This window comes from Micromys minutus (genome assembly GCF_963924665.1).
Source record: "Micromys minutus genome assembly, chromosome: 10".
Classification (NCBI taxonomy): Eukaryota; Metazoa; Chordata; class Mammalia; order Rodentia; family Muridae; genus Micromys; species Micromys minutus.
Window position 1 is genome coordinate 63510942 of NC_137979.1, and position 25616 is coordinate 63536557.

Consider the following 25616-nt stretch of genomic DNA (forward strand, 5'->3'; position numbering starts at 1 on the left):
CGTGTAAATGACGTCTGAAATGTCTCGGGTTGCTCGGGAGTAAGCGAGGGAAGCCCCGGGCTTAGAATATAACACAAGTGAAACACCTTAAACTGTACATTGCAATGGGCCTGCTGCAAAGGCCTTTGAGTGGCTGCCGCTTGGCTACCATCTGGCACTCTGTCCCGTTAGCTTGTTTGCCTGCTCGATTTCCTCTCGTCCTCCTGGTACGGCTAGAGGACCCAGCAGGAGTGGAAAATAGGACGACCATCTTTTAGAACCAGCATACTTAGAGAGTCTCTCCTTCACAACAATTTGAGCCAGACAAGGAGGACAGGAGGCTGGAAAAGCAGATATTCAAAGAACTCAAAGAAAGATTAGAAAGGGTCCCTCGGTCCCAGGCCAGTCACCATGTCACGCTTCCCGCTCCGGGTCCAATGCTTCCTTGATGCTGAGACGGTTTTTATTTTTGTTTTTTAAAAGTGCAAAGTCTAATGCTACAGAAGGCATAAGCACAGCACAAGAACGCTCACGGCGAACATGGGGAGAAGTCAGCAGAAACGGGCACTGTTACATGTGGTACCACCGCACAGGAAGCAAACAGGCAGGGTGGGATAGATAGACTGCAGGGGCTCGTGGGCTGGTCCAGGACAGCATCTTAGGAAGAGCATCACTGCACAGCATGAAAATGCCCTCAGGTGGGGCAGGCTGATTCCTGGGTGTTCTCCCAGTCTGTCTTAAAAGGGCTGGCCAGGTTCTGGTGTGGGGGCGTGGTTAGGGAGAGTCTGGGGGGGGGGGGTCCTTAACAGTTTCTTTGGGGTTTCTGATGGTTAGGACAGGGTTGGAGCAAAGAGGTTTTTGGAAGCATTTTACAAAAGGACTGTTCACAGGCTGCCAGATTTTGTAGTCTGTGTTTCTGTGTGAGCATACACATGCGTGTTTGGATAATATACATTTGTGTCCTTGGGACAGCTTATGTTCAAGATGTAGGCAGAAGGAAGAGTGGCCATCTATACTGTTAGTGACAAAGTTCTGCCTGTCTTAACCCTCGTCCCATTGGCATCAGAAGAAATATTGTTTTAGGGAGCAAGTAGATGCCCCGGTTCCCTATAAAGGCTTTAAGTGACATTAAGAGATGGAAGCAGAGCTGTATACACACGCCTCTCAGCCATGTGTGAGAATTCACCTTAGGGAAAACGAGATGGCTCAAAAAAAAAAAAAAAAGCAAGCCGCAGCATCTTTGGGGGCTTAGTAAGAAGAGCTGCTGGCCTCAATGTCTTCCCTGCTGTGTGCCATTCCAGCAGGGAGAGTTCACCAGATATTTCCTAGGGGCCTAGGACTGGCCTTTACATCTTCAGTTTGTGCAAAAGAGGGGGTGCTGATAGCACTCCGACCTTGGCAGGGCTGTGCTGCTCAACCGGATGCCTGAAGCTTGGGAAGGGGTGAAGAATAGTTTGGGAGACTGGAGAGTGATTGCAAGGACGGCCAAGCACCCCTCACCACGGATTCCTGCCCTCAGCATGAGACCTCACAGATCCCCACTGAGGGGGTGTACGGGGTGAGGGGGTATGTGTGGGGGAGAGTGGAAGGAAGAACTGACTGGGCTGAAGTGAGAAACATAGCTCAGGGAAGGCTTCCTTCCATTTGCTGAAGTCTGTGGATTCCTGGGGCTGACTGGGACTCCTAGACAAATGAACCACTGGTTGAAGGGCTATTCTTAGACCTGAGGGGGACCGGGGTGCTGGAAGTCCATACCAGGTGCAGGAGAGATGGGGAACATTCGCAAGGGCCAGAGACCTTGGGTCAGAGGGGTGGCCCACTGCAGAAAGCGAGGGACATGTCCCTCTCAGGATGAAAAAGGACCTGGTAGGCCGGCTACACAGTCTTACAACAACCTTCAAGAGTTTCTGCAAAATGGGCATTCCTAGGCTCGGCCCTAACAGCGCTAGGGAACCCTCAATGTGCCTGTCTGGTGCATGTGACAGTGCCAGAGAGGCATGGTAAAAAGTCTGTGCTCCACTCCTGCCTGTACCAAGGATCAAAGACCGAGACACACAGTGCTCAGGCCGGCAGCGGGAGGGGGCATGGCAGGGACCCTGGCCCGCCTGTCCCTCCAGACCCACTATCATGGTTAGGGAAAATGGGGGTGCAGAATCATACTAGTGTGAACCCACTTGGATGATTGATGTTTTATTCATGCTGTTTCCAGGAAGGGATGTCAAAGCTGGACCAGTCTAAACCCTCAGAGGCTTTTCAATCGGCCGCAGGGGCTCTGTCAGCCTGCTTAGGGGTCCTCGATGTCAAGGAACTCCTGCTTGGGGGGTGCCGCCCCGCGGTACCACGCGCAAGAACCGTCACTTCTCTTGATGCAGGCAAAGAACTTGGCCTGGTGCCCATTGATGCTCTTCTCTGTGACCCAGTCCATCCAGAGGCACTCATCCGGGGAGGAGATGTAGCATGGGATCATGGGGCAGCGTGTTATCTGGGGGGACACATGGGGGAAGATTTAGTTTGGATCAAGGAACAGGTGGAGCCAAGGGCACTTGAGGTACCGCCAGAACACAATCTACTAAAGGTATTTAAGAATGGTAGTCCTGCTGAGTCCTATGTCCCTGTACTGTAGCTCAGGACAGCCCTAGGGGAAAGCAGTGTACCCACCTACTTACATAGTGCCAGCATGACAGATGCGCCTGTGCTTTGGGCCATCTGGTCTACCTTTTTAAAGGGAGGGTTTCAGCTTAGGCCCTCTTGGAACTACAGCCACCATAAGGGGCTTACACTGGAGACAGGTTAGAACCAAATAATGCTCATACTTGTTCTAAAGCACCTGCCTGGGTCAATGGGTCACTAGCTTTTTAACAGAAGATCACGGAGCTTCAAGAGTGTCCACCTCTAGCCACGCAGAGATGAAGGAGCTTGGGTTTTTGCATGTTTTGTTCTTGAGATATAGTCTTTTGCATCCCAGGCTGGCCTAGAAGTTGCTATACAGCAAAGGACAATCTGAGACTGCCTGCTCTCACCTTCAAACGCTGAGGTTGAGAAATGTACCACCACAGCTGGTTTACATGGTACTAGAGACAACCCAGGGCTAGAGAGCACTCGGTCAACAGAGCCACTTTCCAGTCCATTTTTTTTTTCTTCTTGTTTTCTAAGAAAGGATTTCACTCTGTAGCCCAGTGTGGCAAGGAACTCACTCTACAGTTCAGGTTGATTACAAACTCAGCAATCCTTCTGTCTCAGCCTCCCAAATTATGCCAAGCTAGTGTTTGTTTTTGAGGTGGCAGGTGCAGTGGAGCCATGCTCAGCCTATACACAGCTGGCCACCTGAGCTTGGAACCACAACCTCGATAACCAAGTGATGGGAAACACCAGCCAGAAGAGGAGGAGACGCCAGAGTGTGTCAGCTGGCACAGGCCCATAGGACACAACTCTGCGGGCAACTCCCAGTCCCAAACTCACTTCTAGTAACAGAAAAGATGCTGGCTATCCGGTGATGCACCCTGCACTGGCGAGGGGACAAGCATCTGAACCATGGAGACAGTGGTCCTCTTCAGTTGAAACAAGCCCCAAATTTGGGAATAAATCCTGCCCTTTTTGGTCACATCTAACCATGTGTGCATCTACAGTGCTGCTTGGTGCCACCTCTGTGCAGATTCTGAGATGACAGGCAAATGCCCCCAGAATTCTCAACACCACATTTACAGAGTCTCATGAATGGAAACGTAGAATGTCAGGAACATACCTATGCTCTTGGACACAATGTTTATGCCTGTGCATGGTGGGAAACTATTTCCAGGACTGAAATTCTCTCCACAAAAATCTCCTTTCTCTGGAGCTTTTCTTCTTAGGAGCTCCTAGTCATGTGGACTGATTTATATGCTTTGTCACACTCCACATTCCCCTATCTTCCAAATATTCCTTGTCAGGGACAAAATTCAAGGTTCTTTGTAGACTTGGGACCAAAGGCATTGTCTCTAGCCAGACTGCCTCACTCCCTTACCGTCCCAGAGTTCATTTCAAAACCAGGATTCACTGTCCTGAGGGGCTGGGAAGCCAAGGACCCATCCCCATTCCACTTGGATACCTGTGACAGACAAGCCAGGGAGGGTAAGGATACAGTCGGGGAAGGGTAAAGACGCATGGAGGGGCAACAGTGAAGATCTTGCTCACCTTGCACTCGCAGCCCATCTGGTACCTGTGGTTCAGGCTCTTCTTCTGAGTGATGCTAAGTGTGTCCCAGGGCACAATAAAGTCACAGAGAGTAATGTGCATCTTGCCATCTCCTTCTGCCTTTCCTGTGTGGAGCGTCACCAGGTCAATATGAGCAACAAGTCTCCCCCTTCTGCCTTCCTCCTTCATCTGGGCACTGAGAGTTCTAATAATACCATAGTTAAAACTACTCTGAGGTTTTGTTTGTTTGTTTGTTTTATTGGTGGTTTTCGTTGTTGTTGTTGGTGGTGGTGGTGGTGGTTGGTTGGTTGGTTTTGTTTTTTCAAGATGGGGTTTTTCTGTGTAGCCCTAGCAGTCCTGGAATTCACTGACTGGACTTGAACTCAGAGATTTGCCTGCCTCTGTTTCCTGAGTGCTGGGATTAAAGGCCTGCATCACCACTGCCTAGCTACTCTGAGTTTTAAAACAACTCATGTTAGGGCTACAGATCTGGCCAGTGGTTAAGAGTGTTTGCTTTTCTTCCAGAGGACTAGAGTTCAGTTCCCAACACCCATGTGAGGCAGATTACAATTGCCTGTAACTCCAGCCTCAGGGATATGACAACCTGCTCTAGCGTCTTCTGTGGGCACTGCATCGCCCCAGCATATTCTCAGTCTTACTCTCTTCCTCTCTCCCTCCCTCCCTCCCTCCCTCCCTTCTCCTCTCCTCCCCTCCCCTCCCTCCCTCTTCTTTCTCTCTTTTGCCCATGAACATAAAATAAAACAAAATACATCCCCCTCCTCCATTTTATGAGGCAGGGTTTCTCTGTGTAACAACCTTAGCTGTACTGGAAAATATTTTGTAGACCAGGTTGGCCTTGAGCTCACAGAGATCCACCTGCTTTGGCCTCCCAAGTGCTGAAATTGAGGATGTACACCATTTTTAAAAGGAAAGAATGCATGTTTAAGCCTAGTGTGGTGGGGTAGGTAGAGCAGGAGGATCATGAATTGAAGACTAACCTTGCCTACATGGTGAGTTTGAAGCCATCCTGGACTATGTGAATCTCTATCTAAGAAGAACCAAAGGAGGGAGGATGGGTGTTTAGGATGTTTAGCTTTAATTGCAACTTGACATAACCTAGAATTACGTGGAAAGACAGTCTCAACAAAGAATTATCTGCATTGGGTTGGCAGGTGGATTTGTCTGTGGGAAACCTAATCTATGTGGAAAGACTCAGCTCACTGTGGGTAGCACCATCCCCTAGGCAGAGGTCTTGAACTTCATAAAAGTGAAGCTGAGTTAAATACAAGCAATCAAGCAGGTGAGCATGCATGTATTATTTCCCTCTCTGCTCTCAACTAGCTGCTTTAAGTTCCTGCCTTGACTTCCCCACACTGAGAGACTATAACATGAAGCTGTGAGTTAGCCCTTCCTCCTCTGGGTTGTTTTGTTGTTAGGGTACTTTATCACAATGACAGAAATGAAGCTAAAATAATGTTCAAAGGAGAAAATTTAGGAATCTGACAGTGAAGGGCAGGGGCTCCCCATTCCCTTATCTGCAGCTACCACACTCCATGTGAGACCATACCTGGCTTTTTACATGGGTGCTGGGATCTGAACTCAGGTCCTCACGATTGTGCAGCAGTCACTCTGAACCACTGAACCACCACTCCAGCCCTAGCTCAAAGTGCACTGTTTACATGTATGACTCTGATTTAAATATTTATTATGTGTGCGATGTTTATGTGTATGTGAGCACTCCTACACATCACAGTACACATGTGGAAGTCAGTGAACAACTTTATATCGTCTTCTCTTTCTGTCCACCTTTAAAGGGTTTGGGGTTGACCTCACGTTATCAGGCTTCTTTGGCAAGCAACCATATGTGCTGAGCCATCTTGAAGGCCTGCTATCGTTTGTATAATTAGTAAGCAGTAATACAAAAAGAAACAAAGAAGCCCCTTGGGCATAACCACACTTGGTTGGCTCACATGGCATAATCGTCTGTTGCAACATTCTAACTTGGAAAGAGGCTCAGGGTATGTTTATGGTTATGTGTTTACTTTTCCTTTCAGGAGAAAAAAAAAACTTAAAAGAAAATTACAGGGAAAAATCTATACAAGTCCACATGTGTAGCTGAATCACCACTCTGGGAGGAAGAGGCGTCCAAAGTCAGCTGGCTGGGCAGTTTGCTGGGCCTAGTGATTTCAGGATAGCCCCTGGCTAAAGGGCCTGTCCTGACCTAAAGAACGGGAAACATTCTGTGCCTGGGGAAATAAAGGCACATCCAATCAGGAGTTTCCAGACCAAGCCCCAAGATCTGAAGAAAGATCAGAGAGGTTTTTTGTTTTGTTGTTGTTGTTGTTGTTGGTGGTGGTGGTGGTGGTGGTGGTGGTGGTGGTGGTGTGTGTGTGTGTGTGTGTGTGTGTGTGTGTGTACGTACAGTGTGGCTCAGGCCTGGCCCCCTCACAAGAGGAGAATGGGACTCAGTTGCCCCAAAGAATGGTCCAAAAGAGGCACAGAGGAAAACATCTTTGGCTGTCCTAACCAGCATACAGCTGTCTGTCTGCAAATGTTCTAAGGATGACCCTGTGTGTGTGTGTGTGTTTGCATGTGTGAGTGTGTGGTAGGTATATTCATATGTACATGTTCATACATGTTTGTGTATATGGTTTATGCATATGTGCATGTTAGATGCATGTGTGCATGTTTATGTATTTGTGCATGTGGGGTGTGTGTCAGCTGGATGTTAGATATATTCCTAAATCACTCACCATCTCGTTTTCTGGGACAGGGTCTCCCAGTGAGTTCACCAATTCAGCTAGACTGGCTGACAGTGAGCTCCAGGGACCCTCCGGTCTCTAGAGCTATAGGCATGTGCTGCCATGCCCAGCTTTTGTGGGGTTTCGGGATTGAACTTTAGCACTTTACCAGTGGACCCTTCTCCCCAGTGAAGCCAGAGTGACATTTCTTTCCTGAGACAGAGCTTCTCTGTGTATCCCTGGCTGTCCTGGAACTCACTCTGTAAACCAGGCCTCAAACTCAGAGATCCACCTGCCTCTGCCTCCTAAGTGCTGGAGTTAAAGTCGTACACCACCACTGCCTGTCCTGGGGGTGGCTTTCTACTGAGGTCCTCTGAAGACCTTTCTCCCTTGTTCTGCTTCGAGCCTAACCTGCTCATAACCCAGCTGCCACATAACTAACTCATTGGCTTTCATTCAGTGTGACACACACAGGTGCCAGCCACCTTGCATTTATTTCTGAAACACAGTATTCATGAGTGTCGACTAGGCCCTGGTAAGGGTGTCCAGCATCTCTGCCATCTCTTACTTTCATATGACAACTGCTCCACCATTGGTCTGGTGAGACTTTGACAATTTACGCCACTGGCCAAGAATACTGGCTTGTCAGGTGTTGGCCACCAGTTCAAACCCAAGCAGATGTATTTTCAGTGTGCACCTGGGACATGTCAGGTGTGTTTTCAGAGTGCACCTGACACATGTCAGGTGTGTTTTCAGAGTGTGCACCTGGCACATGTCAGGTGTGTTTTCAGTGTGCACCTGACACATGTCAGGTGTGTTTTCAGTGTGCACCTGGCACATGTCAGGTGTGTTTTCAGAGTGCACCTGGCACATGTCAGGTATGGTTTCAGAGTGTGCAACTGGCACATGTCAGGTGTGTTTTCAGTGTGTACCTGGCACGTGTCTCACCTGCCACCTTTCCACTATACTAGTTTGTTCTCTGTGTACAAAACACAGAGCCTTCCTGGCATCTTCAGTTCTCCTCCACTGGGCAAATGCAATGGCTCGGTGTAAAAGGAAACTTGCTGCCACCACATGTGACTGCCACTCAGATGCCATCATATGTGTGCATCTGCACATGTATGCATGGAATAAGTAACCGTGTAATTAATTCCCTGTCACCGTGGAGGCCTTCAACTGCTTCAGTGTCACATATGACCTAATATCTGAGTTGGAAAGCTAATGGAAACATCAAAAAGAGGAAATTATGGGCTGGAGCATTGCAGTTCAGGCCACTGACTGCTGCTCTTCCAGAGGTTCTGAGTTCCATTCCCAGCAACCACATGGTGGCTCACAACCATCTGTAATGGGATCTGGTGCCCTCTTCTGGTGTGTCTGAAGACAGAAGCAGTGTACTCACATACATTAAATAAATAAATAAATCTTAAATAGGAAATCACTTGTTAAATTCAATAGAAAAAGTATCACAAAAAATTTTATGCATCTGAACAGCACTAAAGCCCCTGGCATAGCATCTCTAAGGCCTTGGATTCCATCTCCAGTACCATAAAATAGATGTGTGTGCATGTACATATGCGTATATGGTATATACATGTGGATGTATGTGAGTGTATATATGTAAGTGCGTATGCATGTATGCATGTATGCATGCATGTATGTATGTATGGTATTTAAATGTATATGTATGCCCATGAATGTATATGAGCATATATGTATATGTATGTGTGGATACATGTGAATGTATGTATATATGGGTATGCATGTATATGTATGTGTCCATACATGTGTATGTGTGTATATATACATATATATTTATTTATAAATATATGTGTATATGGGGTGGTATGTATATGTATATATGTGTGCATGTGTATGCATGTGTGTATGGGCATATGTGTATATGTGTATGTATGTATATGTGTGTTTATGTGAGTATATGTACTTATATATGTATAGTGTTTGTGTGTATGTATGCATATGTGTGTATGCAGAGGCATGGAGAGTGTCCTAATATACACCCAATTCCACAAAACATACCAGCAATGGCCATGAAACCACTGCCCTGCAAGACTCTTCTTCCCACCCTCGCGCCCCCTTTGCTCAGGGTCCTGCAGCTTCCTCACTCCATCAAGGCACGAGGGATGAGGCCTAAGCTTGAGCCTGCTGGCAGCAGGCCCTGTGTGTCAGGGCTCCTGATGGCGAGGCATGGCTTACCTGTTTGTAGGCTGCCTGCCCAGAAGCCCCTAAAAGTTCCAGTGGGCTGGTTTCTACCTCACGGAACAGAAAGCAGAGCTCACGCTTGGGATATCTGAGTGATAATCAGGTCTGACTGACAGGTCTGGCCCCAGGAGGTAAGAAGTACTCCCAGTGTTCATGTGAATGGGAGATGACATGTCTGGCTCCTGATCTAAACCCCTTCCGGTATGCACTAACCAGCTACTGGCAACTCCTGGTTTTCGTCGGGGAAGGTTCTAGTTAGAAACTGGCTCTCAGCCCTGACCACACATGGATTCTGCAGAGGAGACGCTCAAACCCTAGACTCTCCTTGACTTGGACTGGAGACACCCTGGGCATCTGACATGTCACAGGCTGCAGAGAATCCTGGTGGGTAGCGAAGCAGGCAAAACACTCAGATACATGAAAATAAATCCATCTTTTCTTTTTTAAGACTGGGTAGAGCCAGCAGGGGTGCTCTGAGGCTATGCTGAGGAAGCTCTATCTTCCTCCTCTCCTAGGAGGAAAAGGCTCTCTCTGCAGCAGCTGATGACTCTGTGCCAGAAATGCCCGCACTCTGCCTGGTTTTGAACTGCTAATATGTTCGCAATCAGCTCATAGAAAATATAACCATTGGCTCTTGGCAGGCGTTGCAAGCAGACCCCAGGCTGATCACGATGCCCGAGGTGAACCGTCTTCTGCACTGGGGGATCTCGGCAACACCTTTGTAACATGAAGGCAGAGGACCTGTGCAATCTTTTTAGAGAAATAAGAAAGCCCCTAACTGCCCAGTCAGTGCCCAGGGAAGGAACTGCTGCTGGCCTTTCCAGGAATGTGACCTGCTGGAGAGGTTGCTAATCCAGACAGCCTCTATATAGGTGAGCACCTGGTGAGTGCCTCTGGCAAAAGGTGCTGGCAAGACTAAGGCCATGTCTCCAGGACAGGTTCTATCAGCCTGCCTGGCCCAATGCAATTTGGCTCTTTCGCCCCTAGAGGGCAGTGTGGGAAGTTTGTTTCTTAGGGACCAGGATGGGGAATTCTCAGCACCACGATTCAGTACTCAGTGGGAAAGGGTGAACTCCCACACACCTGCAATTAGATATTCCTTCTTTCCTCCAACGTCCAGTGAGACCCCGCACACTGCTGAGGAGGGGGCTGTGTAGATAAACTCGATGTCTTTGTCAGGTCCTTTGAACATCTGCAAAACACAGGAGGGCAGGTATAATAGAGATGTGGCTCCCGACCAGAGCATGATGGGAACAGGCACACGTGGCTGCACCCAGACATGCCCCCCTCCACCCAGGATGCACAGAGGGGTAAACAGGCGTGTCTCATGGATTCATAAGCCACCACTGCTTTTTGAAGGTGTTCAGAGTCATCTGCTAAGGGGTGCTGGAGAGATCTCAGCAGGCAAGCACAGTCCTGTCTTTCTCCAAGGACATCTCTGCACAGGAAGTTGTTTTAGGGCCTCTGGATAAGGTCTAGAGATGCTCACTGGCCTCGGAGGGCACAACTTTGTTTACAGGAGTTGGGTTAATTTATCTGCTGTGGATCCCCCCCCCCTTTTTTAATCTTCATCTCCCCCTCCCCCATCCCTCTGCTTCTGGATTAAACCAGCAATGTACACCCCAGCCCTACTTCAGAATTCTTTTTACTTTGTAGCTAGTCCTGGATTCCAATTCTCTATTCTCCTGCCTCAGTCAGATGCTGGGCTTATAAGCTTGTACTACTACACCCTGCTTATTTCCAGGGGGGTTGGTCTTGAAGTACTGGTGCCCCTGGAACCAGAACAGAACCTCGGGGTCAGGAGAGGGCTTGATTTCTCAATGCCTTAATCACTCAGCTCTTCAGATGCCCTTCTGAAGAAGTCATTTCCCAGCAGCTAGATGTGTGTGTGTGTGTGTGTGTGTGTATGAGAGAGAGAGAGAGAGAGAGAGAGAGAGAGGGAGAGAGAGAGAGAAAATGTGTGTGTGGTGTGTGTATGCGTGGGTGTGGTGGTGTATGTGTGTGTGTGAGAATGTGTGTGGTGTGGGGACCCCGTCCTGGTCCCACTTTTCCCATTTTACTCCTGTCCTTCCTAACACACTCCAGACAGAGGCTTTTCTTTTTGTCTCTTCCTTCCTTTTTTCTTCCTTCCGGTTTTAAAGGTTTATGTTCTTTCTATTTACATGATATGTTTGCGTGTCTGCTGCCGTGTGCATGGGGCCCTCAGAAGCCGGAAGAGGGCGCTAGATCCCCTCCAGCGGCAGTGTGGGTGGTTGTGAACTGCATGGCACAGGTGCTGAGATCTGAACTCTGAAAAAGCAGCAAGCGCTCTTAACCGCGGAGACCCTGGTCTCCAGTCCCTCGCCCAGAGAACCTTACAGGAAGGAAGGTTTCAACGTCTCCTCAGGCGTCTCAAATGATGCCACTCCGAAGGGTCAGAGTCACTTCCTTGGCATTAAGCAATAAGGGTGTTACGAAAGGCTACCTGCTTCTCTGCCTCATAAAGAGGCTTTGGTATCGAGTGGCTAGTCATCCCCTTGAGGTGACACAACTGCTATGGTGTGGCAAAGCTGTCCCCAAAACCGGAGGATCCAGCTGTCTTCCTTTGAACCCCAAGCTATTAAATGCCACCAGCAGACACCAGCATATCTTATCTGCCGTGCTGGAGACTGAACTTGGGACTTTGGTATGCTAGGCAAGCACTCTACCAACTGAGCAACAACCCCAGCCTCTCCCTCTCCCTCTCAAATGTGGATCTCTTCCCATTGTTCCCAACATGGAAAATACTCTGAAAACACTAGAAGACACCACCACAGTCACCATGGCTGCCATGTGCAGTCCCTCTGACCGCAGTCCTGTCCACCGAATAGGACACCTTCTCAGTAAGTGGTCCAGCACAGTGAGGAAAGCTACTCTTGAGCACACCAACCTGCCAGACTCATCCTTTTATAACATGCCACACAGCAGTATGTCATCCAGCAAAATCAGGACAGCATGTCTCTAGATCTAGACAGATGTGGTGGTCTGAATGAAAATGGTCCCACAGGCTCCAGTATTTAAATGCTTGGTTCCCAGCTGGTGGAACTGTATGGGAAGGATTAAGGGGTGTGGCCTTGTTGGAAGAGGTGTGTCACTAAGGATAGACTTTGAGGTTTCAAATGCCCATGCTAGACCCATTGTGTCTCGCCCTCCGCCTGCTGCCTTTGTATCCAGATCTAAAGCTCTCAGCTACTGCCCCAGCCACACTTTTGTCTGCTTTCCACCACAATGACCATGGACTAAGCCTCTGAAACTGCGAGAAAGACTCCATTAAATGCTTTCTTTTACAAGCATTGCCTTTGGCCCTGGTGTCTGTTCACAGCATAGGACGGTGACAGAGACAGTTGAAAATGCAAAGTTTCTGCCTGGCTTTTATGTTCTTATGGATTAATAACTCAGCTCTCTGGCCTAGGGGTGGCTGGATGAGCGCTGCCCCTGCTCCCCCCACCCCTGAGCAGTCATTGTACCTTTATCTGCTTGATCTCGTACTGAATCCTCTTGATGGGGTTGCCGTAGATGTCATTCCCGGAATCCACCTCCTTCTCGCTCACTGCCTTGGCCCTGATCACTGTAAAGTGCAGAGACAGGAATGTGAGAAAAGTTTCTGATGACCAGGATCCAGCCTCCTCCCACGGGAGTCAGACGTGCTCCCCAAGGGAGGTGTTGGGGGAGGTGAGCCTATTGCCCACCTGATGTAACCTGAGGGGTCCTAAGTCTCCTGGCTTGTCGTAAGCAAGGAGAGGGGGCTCTGCGGCTTGCCACGCTGGGGTTATCAGCGAGAGTTCTTTGCTGTGGCTGGGATACAGAACTGGTGGAGTGCTTGCCTAGCCTGCACCAAGACCTCTGTGCACTCTCCTGTACGGAGCATCAAATAAAACTGGGCACAGTGACACACACCTTCCCAGCCCTTGGGAGGTAGAGTCAGGAGGGTCAGAATGTCAAGGCCAGCCGGGGCTAATGAAATCCTGTCTCAAAAGACAAACATTAAAAACCAAAAAGCTGGGTGTGGTGACACATACCTTTGACTCCAGCACTTGGGTGAGGGGTAAGGAGGCAGAGGCAGGTAGATAGCTGTGAGTTCAAGGCCAGCCTGGTCTACACAGTGAGTTCCAGGTCAGCAAGGGCTACAAAGCGAGACCCTGTCTCAAACAAACAAACCAGCCCAAACCAACAAATCCCCAAATGAATCCTTTGCCGCCGAGGGCAAAGGCAGAAGCTCGGAGCCCCTGTCCAGGTGGCTTCGAACAGCAGGCTGAAGCCGGGCCTGGTTCTTCCTGCTTATGGTCGCTAGAGAAACAAAAGGTCTGGGCACGTATCTCTGCTCCTGCATGCAGGGCTGGTGACAGCCAGTGAGGCAGGTTTGACATTCCAGCACCTCATCCTCAAACAGGCTTTGAGTGCTAGAGCAGAGGGGCATTTATTCACCTCAAAGGAGCTTCATTACTCAGATCTGGGGACTCCACTGGACGTACTGGATATTAAGTTATGCATATTAAGGTCAAAGGAGACCTTTATATCTCAGATGTCCTGCTCTTCGGAGGAGAGGAGTTGATTCTTTTTTTATATTTTAAAATTATTATTCATTAGAGGCGGGCAAGGTTTGCATGCCGCAGCCAATATATATAAAGGCAGAGGGCAACTTGTGAGAGTCAGTTGTCTCTCCACCGAGTGTGTTTACACAGAGTCCTCGCTGGCTCTCTACCTTAGTTTTTGAGACAGGGTCTCTTGCTGGCCTGGAGCTCACTGAGTAGGCCACTGGCCAGCAAGCCTCTGGGTCCATCCTGTCTTTTCTTTCCCTGTGCTGGGATTACAAGCGCGTGCCACCGCACGTGGCTTTCTGTAACACGTGTTGTATGAGAAGTGTGACAGACACGGGGTGGAAAAGCAGGCTGTGGTTAGTGACGCTGGCGTGGCTCGTAAACCTTAGACACTGATGGTAAGCAAGCGGGTCCTGTAGGGAATGTTCACCAGGCAACAGCCGTAAGAGGTGGTGGGAAGAGATAGAGCAGGAAAGTTGCAGAATGTTAAGGAGCCCGGTCATGCCTAACAGGACTTTTCTATCAGGAATTAAGCCCCGCTCCCTCCCTGAAAACCTACCACAGAGGATGAGCAGACGACATAGCGGGCAGGACCTGCCTTTCTTTCACTTGCAGCTTATTACCTGAGCCAGTGCTTACTTTAATGGCTTTAGAAGGCTTGCCCTTCAAACAGCAGTGGTGTAAGGTCACCCTGGACGAGTGTCTTGTCATTGGGCACATGAGCTAGACAGAGACAAGGAGCAGACAGTGCCAGCTCAGAGTCTCCAGCGGTCAGTGTGAGTCTTGGAAACTTCTGGCCAGGACTGTTTCCCACAGAGGCAGGGAGGTCCAGGCACATGGGAGTGCCACCTGCTCCTCAGGCCCCAGTGAACTCTGGATCCCTCCCCATGAATCTCGCACCACGGCCCAGGCCCTGACCAGCTCCAAAGCAGCTTCTTCAGTGCGTCCTTCTGCGCAGCTGAGTAACCAATAGCCCGGCCACAGGTTCCTCTTTCCCAGCATAAAGCAAGCTTCAGTTCAAACAGCCACATCCTGGCACAGGCTACCCCAGAACAAAGGGCCCTCTCTTGGTTCTGTGCCTTCTCCATAAACATTCCTGCGAAACATTGAGCACACCTTTAATCCCAGCACTGGGGAGGCAGGAACAAGCCCAGTTTGAGGCTAGCCTGGGCTACATAGCTAATTCTAGGACAGCCCGAGCTACACCCTCTGCAATGCCAGTTGGCCCTTGCTCTTTCTTAATCTATCCTGCTCCCGGGTCCTCACATGCACGGACACCCAGATATGTCCCAGCCCAGAACAGAAAAGCTCTTACATCCAAAATGCCACCTCCAGCTCTCTGCCCAGAGAACTTCCACTCAGCTCTGAGAAGCGGCCCTTTCCCGGCATCTCCCCGCCGTGGCTGGTGTGTTGGTCATCCCCACACATCCTGCTGAGAGGTCCTAACAGGTAGAGGCCATGCTGGGGCTCGGAGAACATCTACCAGATGGAGCTGGGCTGACCCTGACATCCCCAGGATGGCAGCACAGGTGTGGCTGGCCCTTGGTCCCCACGGTGTCATCTGTACAACCATCACCGTACGTATGCAGATGTGCGGGCAAACACTATCCAGCGCTTGCTCCTTGTATAGCCCTGTCATCAGCTCGGAAACAAGAGGGGGCAGGAGTCCCAAAGGAGTGACCCAACCTCCTCTACCTGTCTAGACAGTTTCCTAGCCTTGCTTCTCCGTAGTGGCTCACTATACTGCACGCTTAATGCTCCAAAGTGTTCACTAAGGGCTGGGCTGTAGCTCAGTTGGTGGAGGGCTTATGTAGCTATCCGCAGAGCTCTTGGCTCAAGTCCTACCACTTACAACTAGACAAGGCATGGCACATGCTTGGGATCTTAGCATTCCCCTGAACTATGGAGTTCTGAGGCTAGCTCGGGCTATTGGAGAGCATGTCTCAACACAAGACAAACCAATAAAAAGTTCAATAAAGGCACCACCCACTTGACAGTCAGAAAATAAGTGCAGTGACTTCCAGACAGCCAAAAAGCTCTTTCTCTCCCATGGCACCTAAGATTCAATACTGCTGTCTTATGGAAGTCCCCAACTTCGCACACGCGCCCAAGTCCCCGACATGATCTGAGCCAAAAGGCTGAGGAGCAATCAGGTGTGCGCATGTGTGTGAGAGGCGCTGTAGAGATGAGCTTTGACAGCTGTAATCTTCAGAGACCGTTTGACGGTACGGGTAACACAGATTTCACCATCTTGTGTCATATTGTGATGGCAAGGGTTAGTGAGGCCCTGAGCAGGGCGCAGGGTGCTAGGGACGGTGGCAGAGAGAACAGGGTAGAGATTCCTCTGCTTTTATAAGACAAAGACCTGGAACGCTGGCCCTCATCCCGTGGCAGACAGGTGGGCTCTTAGCCAGGACAGAATGTGGATGTGTGCTCACTTTGCCTCAGGGATGGGGGCCACATACTTTCTTTTTTGAAAATTTCAGATGAGAAGAGATGGATGGGCTGAGAGTCTGGGGTAAACACAGGGTTCTTAAGCTAAGAAGGGGGTGAAAGTTCTGGGGTATTTGTAGGGAGTAGGGAGGGGCAGACATAGCAAAATCTCCATTGACAACTGTGCCTCTCCTGGCTAGCCATGATGGGACTACAGGTCTGGTTTAAGCCTGGGTGGACACTCGTCTCCTGTCCTGTTGCAGGACATGGCTGTCACTGTTGAGTGCAGCAGAACTGGTCTTAGCTCTTACCAGAGGAGAACAGTGGGTGGAGGAGGAGACTGGGGAGGATTCACCAGTAAAAGCCTTCACTGCCCTAGGCAGCAGGCAGATAAATGGACAGGAAAGGAAGGGAAATAGAGAATTCTCTAGAAGCCTAACCCCTACACTGTGACCTCTGGGGCAGCCTCAGGGGCAGTAGAGAAAGGTAACCACATCACAGAATGCTCAGCCTTCCTGAGTCCCTGGCCATCTGAAGCCCAGAGACTCAGAGAATTTGGGATGAACCAGAAGCAAGGCATGAGTGACTGTTGACTAGACACATGTCAGGCTGGGAGCAGACACCAGGGTGGGACCAGCCATATCTTGTCCTGTCCTACCATCGGCCCACGGAGCTGGACACAGCAGCAGGAGACTCGTGTTCAAGTGCTTTGTGCCCCAACCACTGCCCCCCACCCCCTGCAGCTCAAAATTTGCTTTTTCCTCTTTTCCTTCTGCTAAGACATCTGGGTTTGCCATTGAGAGTGCTACACTGGATGATGGATTCGCTGCCAAATGCTGGCTACTGGAATGCATGAGGGCTGACTTAATTCAAAGCACACACAACCACAGAGCCCCTACCCCCATCCCTCTGGCTGAGGCTGCCACATGATGTCACTTCCCCCTAGAGGAGCCTGCAAAAACAATCCCAGTGTACCCAGCAGAAGGGGATGGAAAAGACCTAGGTGGGTGGAGTTGAGGTCACTGGTGATGAGCCAATGATGACAGGCTGTGTTTGCGCTTTGACAATCACAACTTCACAGGGACAGCAGCAGAGGCTGGGCTGTCTTGGTACTATCTATCCTCTCTAGGTGGGAAGTTGCTAGAAACCCTGGAGTGATGGCTAAAGGCAGCTGGAGGATTTGACATCAACTGTGGCAAAAGACACACGGTTCTCTCTCTCAAGGTGCTCCTGTCTGTCCCCTGGGTCACCAACACATGGCCCATGGAGCCCTAAATTCATAAATCCAATAAGTGTGTGTGTGTGTGTGTGTGTGTGTGTGTAAAGGAGAGAAGGAGAGAGAGAGAGAGAGAGAGAGAGAGAGAGATCTTACTATGTAGCACTGGCTAGCCTGGAATTCACTTTGTAAACTAGGCTAGCCTTGAACTCACAGAGCTCTACCTGATTCTGCCTCCCAAGTGCAGGATTAAAGGCAGGAACCACTGCACCCAACTTGTCAACAACTTTAAATTTTGATGGTGTCCTTAGTAACATCATCGTGGAAGTCCCTTGAGAATCTAAAGACACACCATGCCCACAGTTGAAGGATCCTAACCTGAAGGAGAGCTGCCTGCAAGAGTCTTCCTTGTTGGAGTCTGTCACCCTGTTGTGGGCCCACCTATTCTTGGGATAATCCCATATGCCTAGTGAATATTTAAGACCTATGAACGGCTCCTACTTAGCTCCCTCTCTGAAGCTTCCCACACTGAACACAGATGAAGCTATCGCTATCAACACCTGTCTTCTGAGGCTGCAAAGATTTACTCAGGCTTACCAGGGGGTCACAACCAGGCCACCCCATGTTAGGGTTCTGCTGTAACATGGAGCTAGCAAGGTCCTAAAGAAAGATGTCACATTAATTTGGGGTGGTTCCTCCTTGGAGATAGGAGATGGAAAGGCAGTCTTGCCAGGCTTCTGTCTCTGCCAAGACGCTGCCAGCTGGAATCACCAGGGCTTGCGGGACTCTCTGATACTACAATTAGACTGGGGTCAACCCAAGGCAGCCATACACTGTTTCAAGGCATTAAGGTGTGGGGAACCCCCCACGAAAGACCTCCCTCTTCCCATCCCATAGATACAAAGATACAAGGTTACTTCAGTCCTGGCTGCAGATGTCCTACTAAGGTCAGCCTCTCCACTTTTTTGTTTCTTGGTAGAGTTCTTGCTAATCAGTTCAGTGGGATTATAAAAGAAACATCTTTCTCCCAGAGTAAACAAAACCCGTGAGGCTCTGGTGGCTTTCTATGGTTTTTGGGGTGGGGGTGGGGTGCTATAAGGTCTCTTTATTAAGCGTCTCAGAAAACAGTGTGTCATGCATGGTCTTGTCCTTTACAGCCTTAATCCAGCTAGGAAAGTGCCAACTCCACCCATAACTAGGCCCCGAGACTGCTTTTGGGATCAGTTTATTGTCCCTTTAGAGAGAGCTTCACAGTACCTGTAGCTGGTCAGCCAGGCTGCCTGACCACTGAATCTGAATTACTTTTTCTTGAACCTGGAAAGTCAGTCTGGAGAAGAACTGGGTAGTGTGACCCATTGCCCCAATTCTACACCCTCATAAGCTGGGGACATAAGACCAGCCACACCGTTCCTGGCTTTGTCCTATGACAGCTGCCATCAGATGGCTACCGTGCTCAGGATGCTGTCCTTGAATTACTGTGGGACATTAATGGAGCTGTGGAAAGCATGTGGAAGACCATTTGGATGATCTCCCTTGTTCCTTAGAATGGGCTGACTTCATTGGCTAAAGGAACCACTGGGGGGGGGGAATAGAGGGGCTCTGTCCTGGGGCCCTAAGACCTGCTCTGGCTCCCAAGTCTTGAGGCTACACCTCAGCATGAGGAGGTACATTTACGGTTGAGTAGCCAGGTGTCCCAAGGGATGCAAGGCAAATTTGGTGCACACAAGTCCTCAGGTACCAAGGATTCCAGCACTACCTGGTGTCTCTGGAGACCACCCTTCCTACTGCTGTGACCTCTTGGTGACCCTCTGTTGATGGCTGAGATTGTCCACTGAACTCTGCCCTGCCTTGTCTGCTCCACACCCAGCCACTCTGGTTAGAGAAAAGAAAAAAGACCTTCCCCAAACCCTTTTTCTCTCATTTCCCTAAAAAGGAAAAGGGGGCTGTCATCCAGTAATTAAAAACAGTCCTGTGCTGGTGAGCAGGATTCCGCACTGCCTCCCTTCCCTGCATCAGCAGCCGAGACCAGCCCCTCCCACAGAAACTCCCAAATCTGATGATCTGTCCCCTCATAGGCAGCAATGGGGAGTGTGAAACCAAACAGGGCTCCAGTCTTGGGGAAGAGCTGAGCCTACTCAGGATGAGGTCAAGACCTGTTCATCTACAACAACTCAGGCCAAGGGGAGCTGATGGGTGTGTCTGAGGGGGAGGGGGAGGGGGATGGGTTCCGAGGCTCTGACCAACAGAGTGTAGGGCACTCCGCTCTGAACCACACCACCCGTGGACTGGTGCCTGGGAACGTGCCAGGCCTGCCTGGCAGCAGGCTCCCTGCCCACCGCTCAGATTCTAGCATGCTCACACGCACAGGAGGGCGGCTGTCCGCTAGATGCCCGTCTCCATGGAGACCAGCTTTCCCATCTCCATTTCCTGCCTATTCCTCTGGCTCTTCTCGGGGAGGGCGATGGTGTATCCATATGATCGAGCAGAAGCAAGCTACAAGCATTCTAGGTCCAGCCCACCAGCTGCCTTGTGCCCCCCCCCACCCCACCCCAGGACCCTGGCTCTATCTTTCTAGGCCCGGTAGAACCAAGCCTACGCCCTATAACCTTTCCTTTCCAGCTGTGGGCCAGCAGGATCTCATGCCAAGGCCTTAAGTGCGGCCCTTCCCATTCACGTGCCGCTGAATCATTTGAAAAAAATCCATCCCGCTCCTCCTGGGAGGGTTTGCTGAGAACAGTGTGGCTTTGTGGAGGAGGCTGCTGCTCGGTAATTTCTCCACCAAGAAGCCAAGGGCCTCACGGGAGCCAAGCTCAGCCCTGGAAATCCCGAAACCGGGCAAGCTGGGCAGTACAGAAAGCCTAGAGAGATCCCCGTGGGTAGTCTGCCGACCCCTGTAAACTGTCTTCCCACGGCAGAGGGAGATCGGGATCTTCACTCAGAGGTGGCAGACGGACAGACAGACAGCAGTCATCTTTCTTTATTCGCTCTTTTCCCAGGATCGAGCCTAGGATGACCAGACCTAGGATGGACCTCTGCTCTAGTGCTTAGCATTGACAATCCTGGGCCTATGAGTGTGACACCAGGGCACAGGGGCTGTGAGCAGAGCCAATACGCCATGTCTGAAAGGACACAGCAGAACACAGGCTCCCATTCCCCAGCCCCACCCCAAGCCACAGAGTGTGGAAGGACATTCGGGATAGCCCTCAAGTGTCCAGCTAGATGGCCCAGGGCCCGAAGCTCCCCCAGCCTGGATCCTCTGAGGACTGGCTGGAGGCCGGACCCTGTCTGATCTCAGGGTCTGAACTGGCCTCTTGCCATTATCTACTTGTTGGAGGAGACAACAGAGGTTAGAGAGGGTCCCTGTCCTACTTCCAAACTCATGCCCCTTTTCTAAACACACCCTCTCACTGCTATGGAGTCCTGAGTGCTGGTGTTAGCACGCACCCATGTGTTAGCCGTGCGGGCGGTTAGGCGGGGAGAGGTGACTGAGCCAAGTGTGCCTCGTCCTGGTCACGCCTGACTGGTTCAGTCAGTGTGGCAATGAGCGCTGCAGACACTTGCTTCTCTCACCTGGTGGACATTTTGGGCATGCCCCGATCTGTGGACAGTGACATTGCTGTTGTCCCACAAACCTCTTGGGCAGACGGGGTCCCTGTCCACCACTTGGTGAGTCCCCAGAGACTTTTCTGAGCACATGTACTTTGGAGAAATTGCATGGGGCAGGGACACGAGGAAGGGGCTTGATGGAAAGGGTTCTGATGGAAAGGGCAGCACGTAGCCGGAATAAAGGTTCTGCCCCTCCCCTTTGTGGGCATAGACACACAAAGCCAAGGAGCAGCTCTAGTACACACAGTGCTTCAGGAGATGGAGGATAAAGGCAGTCTTCGTGCCTGGGCTCTGTACAAACCCGAGGCTGCACACCAGCCCTTGCTACCCCATTTCAGTCAACTGGAGGCTAGGCCTTATGGGACTGGAGTGTAAACACGGACTGCCCTGACCCCAGCATTGCCATCTATGCGAACCAATGACGCAGGACTTGAATGGTGTCAAGCAGGTGCCCTTCTCTGAATACCTGTCAAGAACGCAGATGCCGGTGACAGCGATGGCTGCGGTTGGGCATGAGGGAGGAGATGTCAAGACTGGGGGGTCAGCGAGTTGACCCTTGCCTGCCCCCCGCAAGCAGCAGAGCCTGAGGCACACAATGCTGATGGGCGAGGAGAGCAGAGGGTCCTTCAGAGGCTCCAGGTTACACCCGAGGACTTTGTGTTGCCCCTCAGATGTCTCAAGGTAACCAAGAGGGTGAAACGAGGTCCACACCAACTCCTGTCCCTCTAGGGATGAGATGGGAAGGCAGCCATGACGTCTCCTTAGGGAATCTCTGGAAGTCATCGTTTTAGCAGGAGGAGATCCTATGGGTTGGATTGACAACCTTCACCACTGGCCTGAGCCAAGGCTAGCCCACCCCCCTTTAGCCTTGTATAAGACAGGAGGGAGAGGGCAGGGTTTCTCCTCATAGCTGCTGCCGAGGGACAGTGTAGGTGTTACTGTCCAGGCAGAGGTGACTCATCTCTCAGCACTCATCCCTACACCTACTTTTAGCTTAGCATAGCCGAGGAGGAGCGACTCCTTACCCAGAGCACCGGCTGCAAATACCATCTTTGTAAACGGAAACAAAAACAATGTGCTCCGGGAAGATGGGTCCTTGGGCTGTGGCTTCCAACTAAGTTGGGAGGCTCAATTACGCAACGTGAGGTCCAGTTGTGACCGCAGCTTTAGGCTGAGGGACGCCGCAACACCCACTCAACTCCTCTGGATGGAGGTGGGGCTGCAGGGTGACCTGTGTGTCACCCAACACTGAGCATCCACCGACAGTCAGGAACAAGGTCTGATGACTGAGAAACAAGACCCCTGAGGGATGATCTGACGGTCCAGCCAGAAGAGCACGGTAGTGGGTCGACTCAGGCTCAGGTTGCTCAGAACTACACACGGAACCCAGTATCACATCACGGTGTAGGCCTAAGCCCTGGGCAACACTGGTCACGTGGTCTACTCACTGCTTACGTCTTCTGCTATGTACAAGTTACACAGCCCTCACGGGCCGCTTGCAGCTTACCTGCTGGGACGCAGTTGGGAAAAGGGCCGGGGTCAGGATCTGGCACTCAGTATAAATGAAAACTCTCAGGAAAGCAAAAAAAGCTCTTTCGGCAGACATGGTGCAAACGGGAAGCTGGGGCGGGGCGGTGAACGGAGCCCTCCCACCTACGCCCCAGCTGCATGCTTTCGTTTGCAGCTTCCAAAAGCGTTTTAAACAAGAGCCGGTGCCAAAGCTGGGGTTAGACTCTGAGAGCACTTCTCGGCACCAGGCCTCCTGCTCTTCTCAGAAAAAGGTCCACAGCAGGGATCCTGGAAGGCCGGTCCAAAAGCCCCGTGGAGATATCATGCCAAGGTGAATACGTGGAGGTTCTGCATTTGGGGTCAGGAGTGAGGCTGAGACCACGGCAGGGAAGAGGGAACTTCAACCCCAGGAAAAGTCATCCATGACCCACCAAGTTCAGTACATGTGTATGTGCTGAGGGGTTCAGCTCAGCAGGTGCATGTCCGAGAATGCAGGGGGTTGAGATAAAATCGAAACATTGTCAGAGAACCTCCTCTGGGTCATGGATTTGGCTGGCACACTAAGTTGTCCATTCTGTGGTCAACAAAACACATGTGAGAGATAAATATGGCCATTCACAGACAGTACTAATGCATCATGATCAAATAGGACCGGTCAAGCTATCTAGAAGTCAGTGACAGGGAGATGGGAGGGCGAGGGGAGGGACAAGGAGAAGGCTCAGAAACCGAGGAGGCGGCATAACCAGCAGCCAGTGCCTCAGTCAGGACTCACCATACTTGGCTATGCCCGCTATGGCTCCACCCCTCCCCACGGCTAACCCCTGCTGCCTTTGTAGTGTTAGTGAACCCGGAGCTCCTCTAAGCTGCAGCCCAGCCTTTCCACGGCTTCTTTGGGGCTGCAAAAGTGGAGCAGGGCTGCGGTCAGATGCGGGCTGGCAAAAGGAGGGTAGTCACCCTCTGGGCTCCGCGGAGAAAGTCTGTTGCTCCCATCTATCCGGCATGGGCTCCCCACAGCCAGGTTGCTGCTGGTTCAGAGTCTGAAAAGCTAAGGAGCAGAAACCTAAACATCTTGGTCTCCCCTCTGCACAGCCACTCCACATCAGCAGGGGTCACCCAGCTGGGCTGGGCTTGCCTGTCCCCCACCTGTAAGGTTCTAAGGGTGCACATATTGTTAAACACTGTTGTCTTTGTCCTTTTGTTCCCCCCCCAATTCTAAATGAGAGAAATTTTAGCTAACGGCTCTGTCATTGTCTCAGCCAGAGGCCAAGCAACCAGTGATGTATCTTTTGAAACTGTGCCCGTCTAACCCCGAATGCCCCCAGAAAGCCCAGTGTTTGGCTAAGCTGTCTGAAGAGTCCATTTTACCTGGGATTTCCATGAGTCCCCGCAGCCCATAAAAACAGACGGTCTGTAGAACACCAGCTAGACTCACTCTCTGGACCCCACAAGGACCCCCGCTTCTGCAGGAAGGCATCTTGGATGTGAAACAAAGAGACTTAAGAGACACAGGCACGGTGCAGCCATCGGGGATGTGTTTATCACGGGTGGGTTTGCTCTTAAAATGATTTTTGAAACTCTTGCAAGCGTTTCCTGGCTTTTTCCAAAAACTCCTGGTGTAACTTGTTTTGCTCTAAGATCTGCTGCTGAAGGTCACGGATCATCTGGTTCTGTTTGTCCTCGTCGAGAAGGCCGCTGTCCAGGGGAGCGGCTTGGTCATCAGCCGGGGGCTGGACCCCAGTGGAGTAAGATTTGAGGAGAGCCAAGCGTATCCGTCTACGCTCCCTGCGCTCTTCCTCCAGCTCGGCCGAGTAATGGATCTCCAAGCTCATGTTGGGGTGTTCTGTCAGCTCCAAGAGTGTCTTTTGCCTTCTCTGCTCCAACTCTGCCTTCTGTTTTTGCCTCAAAGCCATCCAGCTTGCTACAGAGTCTGCCTGCTTGTGCAGGTAAGGCTTGAGGATTTTGTCCTCCACCACAGGTGATTTGGGTGGCTCCTGTCCTGACTCTGGGTTGAGTGAGAACAAGTCATCTTGTTCACTAGATGTCCCTGCCTTGGCGAGCACTAGGCTTTCACTCTTTAACGGGTACTTTACCATCTGTTGGTACCTGGCGTACTCTGTGTCACTCAGCATCTGTTTCAGGTTGGCTTTGGACCACATCTCAGGGGTCTCCACCTCCGTCAGGCTCCCAGACTCCTCAGCGGTTTGGGGCTCCTCCGTACTCTCCTCTCTCAAGGTGCCAAAGTTCTCACTCCGGATCTCCGAGCAGCTCTGCGGCTCATCTGGATTCTGGTCCGCCTTGAGCCTCTGTTCGAGGTGAAGGTTCAGATGTTTCTTCAGCTTCCTGTTTGTGTTAAATAATTCTTTGAAGGTAGATTCGATCTCTTTGTGCCACTCATTCTTGTTGTATTTGCTTGGGGGCCCCTGGGCTGCAGCTTCGTGTTTAAAGGTGGAGCTGAAGGAGGGGGGCTGTTCCAGGGCTGTTGTTTTGCCCTGCAGACTCTGGTCCCTGAGGCTGTGCGCAAGTCGAGTCCCCTTTGCGGAAGGGCGCCTCCCCTCCAGGGGGACTTCCTTCTGTACCTCCTCCACACATTCAGTTTCCCCAACACCATCAAAGAACGGGTTGAACCTCCCCATGTTTATCCTTCTGGTCACCCGAGAGCCACCATGGTTCTTACTTGAAGACACCCGTCTTCCTTTACCCTTCTCACTGGAGGTTGGGCCCCGGGCTTTGGCAGAGCTCCGTCTCTCTGAGCACGATGCCTTTTTCCGGGACTTGGGGTGCTGTCTGGAGTGCTCTTCCCTGCGTCCCTTCCCTCTGAAGGTTGCTCGGTTTCTCTCCTTAGCTCTTGCGTGTTTGGCTGTTGCTCCTCTCTGGTTCTGTTCATCCACGCCGGGGTCGGAGCCCACGGCCCGCTCGGCTGCCTCGTCCAACAGCTGGGCTAGGTAGAGGCGTTCTGCCTGTCGGACCTGCCGCACCCTCGCCTCCTGCCACTCTGCCTTCAACTCCTCGGCCAGGCGCTGCAGCTGCCGGGCTTTCCACTGCTGCAGAATGTCCTTGTCTCGGGCTTGGGCTTGCATCTGTGAAGGCTTCTGCCTCAGAACTAAGGCTTCATCTTCTGAAGAGGGGCTCAGCTGGGCTGCTCGCTCCAAGTCTCTCTGCATTTCTGTGAGTTTTGCAGACACACTT

General features: G+C 51.1%; 2 protein-coding genes across 2 annotated transcripts in view; both read right to left on the reverse strand.

The window, feature by feature from the left end:
• Window positions 1–234: 234 nt before the first annotated feature.
• Window positions 235–25616, reverse strand: part of TIMP2 (TIMP metallopeptidase inhibitor 2) — a 45220-nt gene continuing 19838 nt past the window's right edge. The window contains exons 2-5 of the mRNA XM_080922619.1: window positions 12596–12696; window positions 10194–10302; window positions 4150–4274; window positions 235–2461 (exon numbers count right to left, since the gene is read on the reverse strand). Coding sequence (XP_080778745.1) covers window positions 2264–2461; window positions 4150–4274; window positions 10194–10302; window positions 12596–12696 — 533 coding nt within the window. The 3' untranslated portion in view covers window positions 235–2263. The remainder of the gene's footprint in view (window positions 2462–4149; window positions 4275–10193; window positions 10303–12595; window positions 12697–25616) is intronic.
• CEP295NL (CEP295 N-terminal like) lies at window positions 23987–25591 on the reverse strand (the record flags this gene model as incomplete). The annotated part of the gene is made up of 1 exon (XM_080922837.1): window positions 23987–25591. One exon carries the CDS (start codon window positions 25589–25591, stop codon window positions 23987–23989), a length of 1605 nt encoding a protein of 534 aa, XP_080778963.1.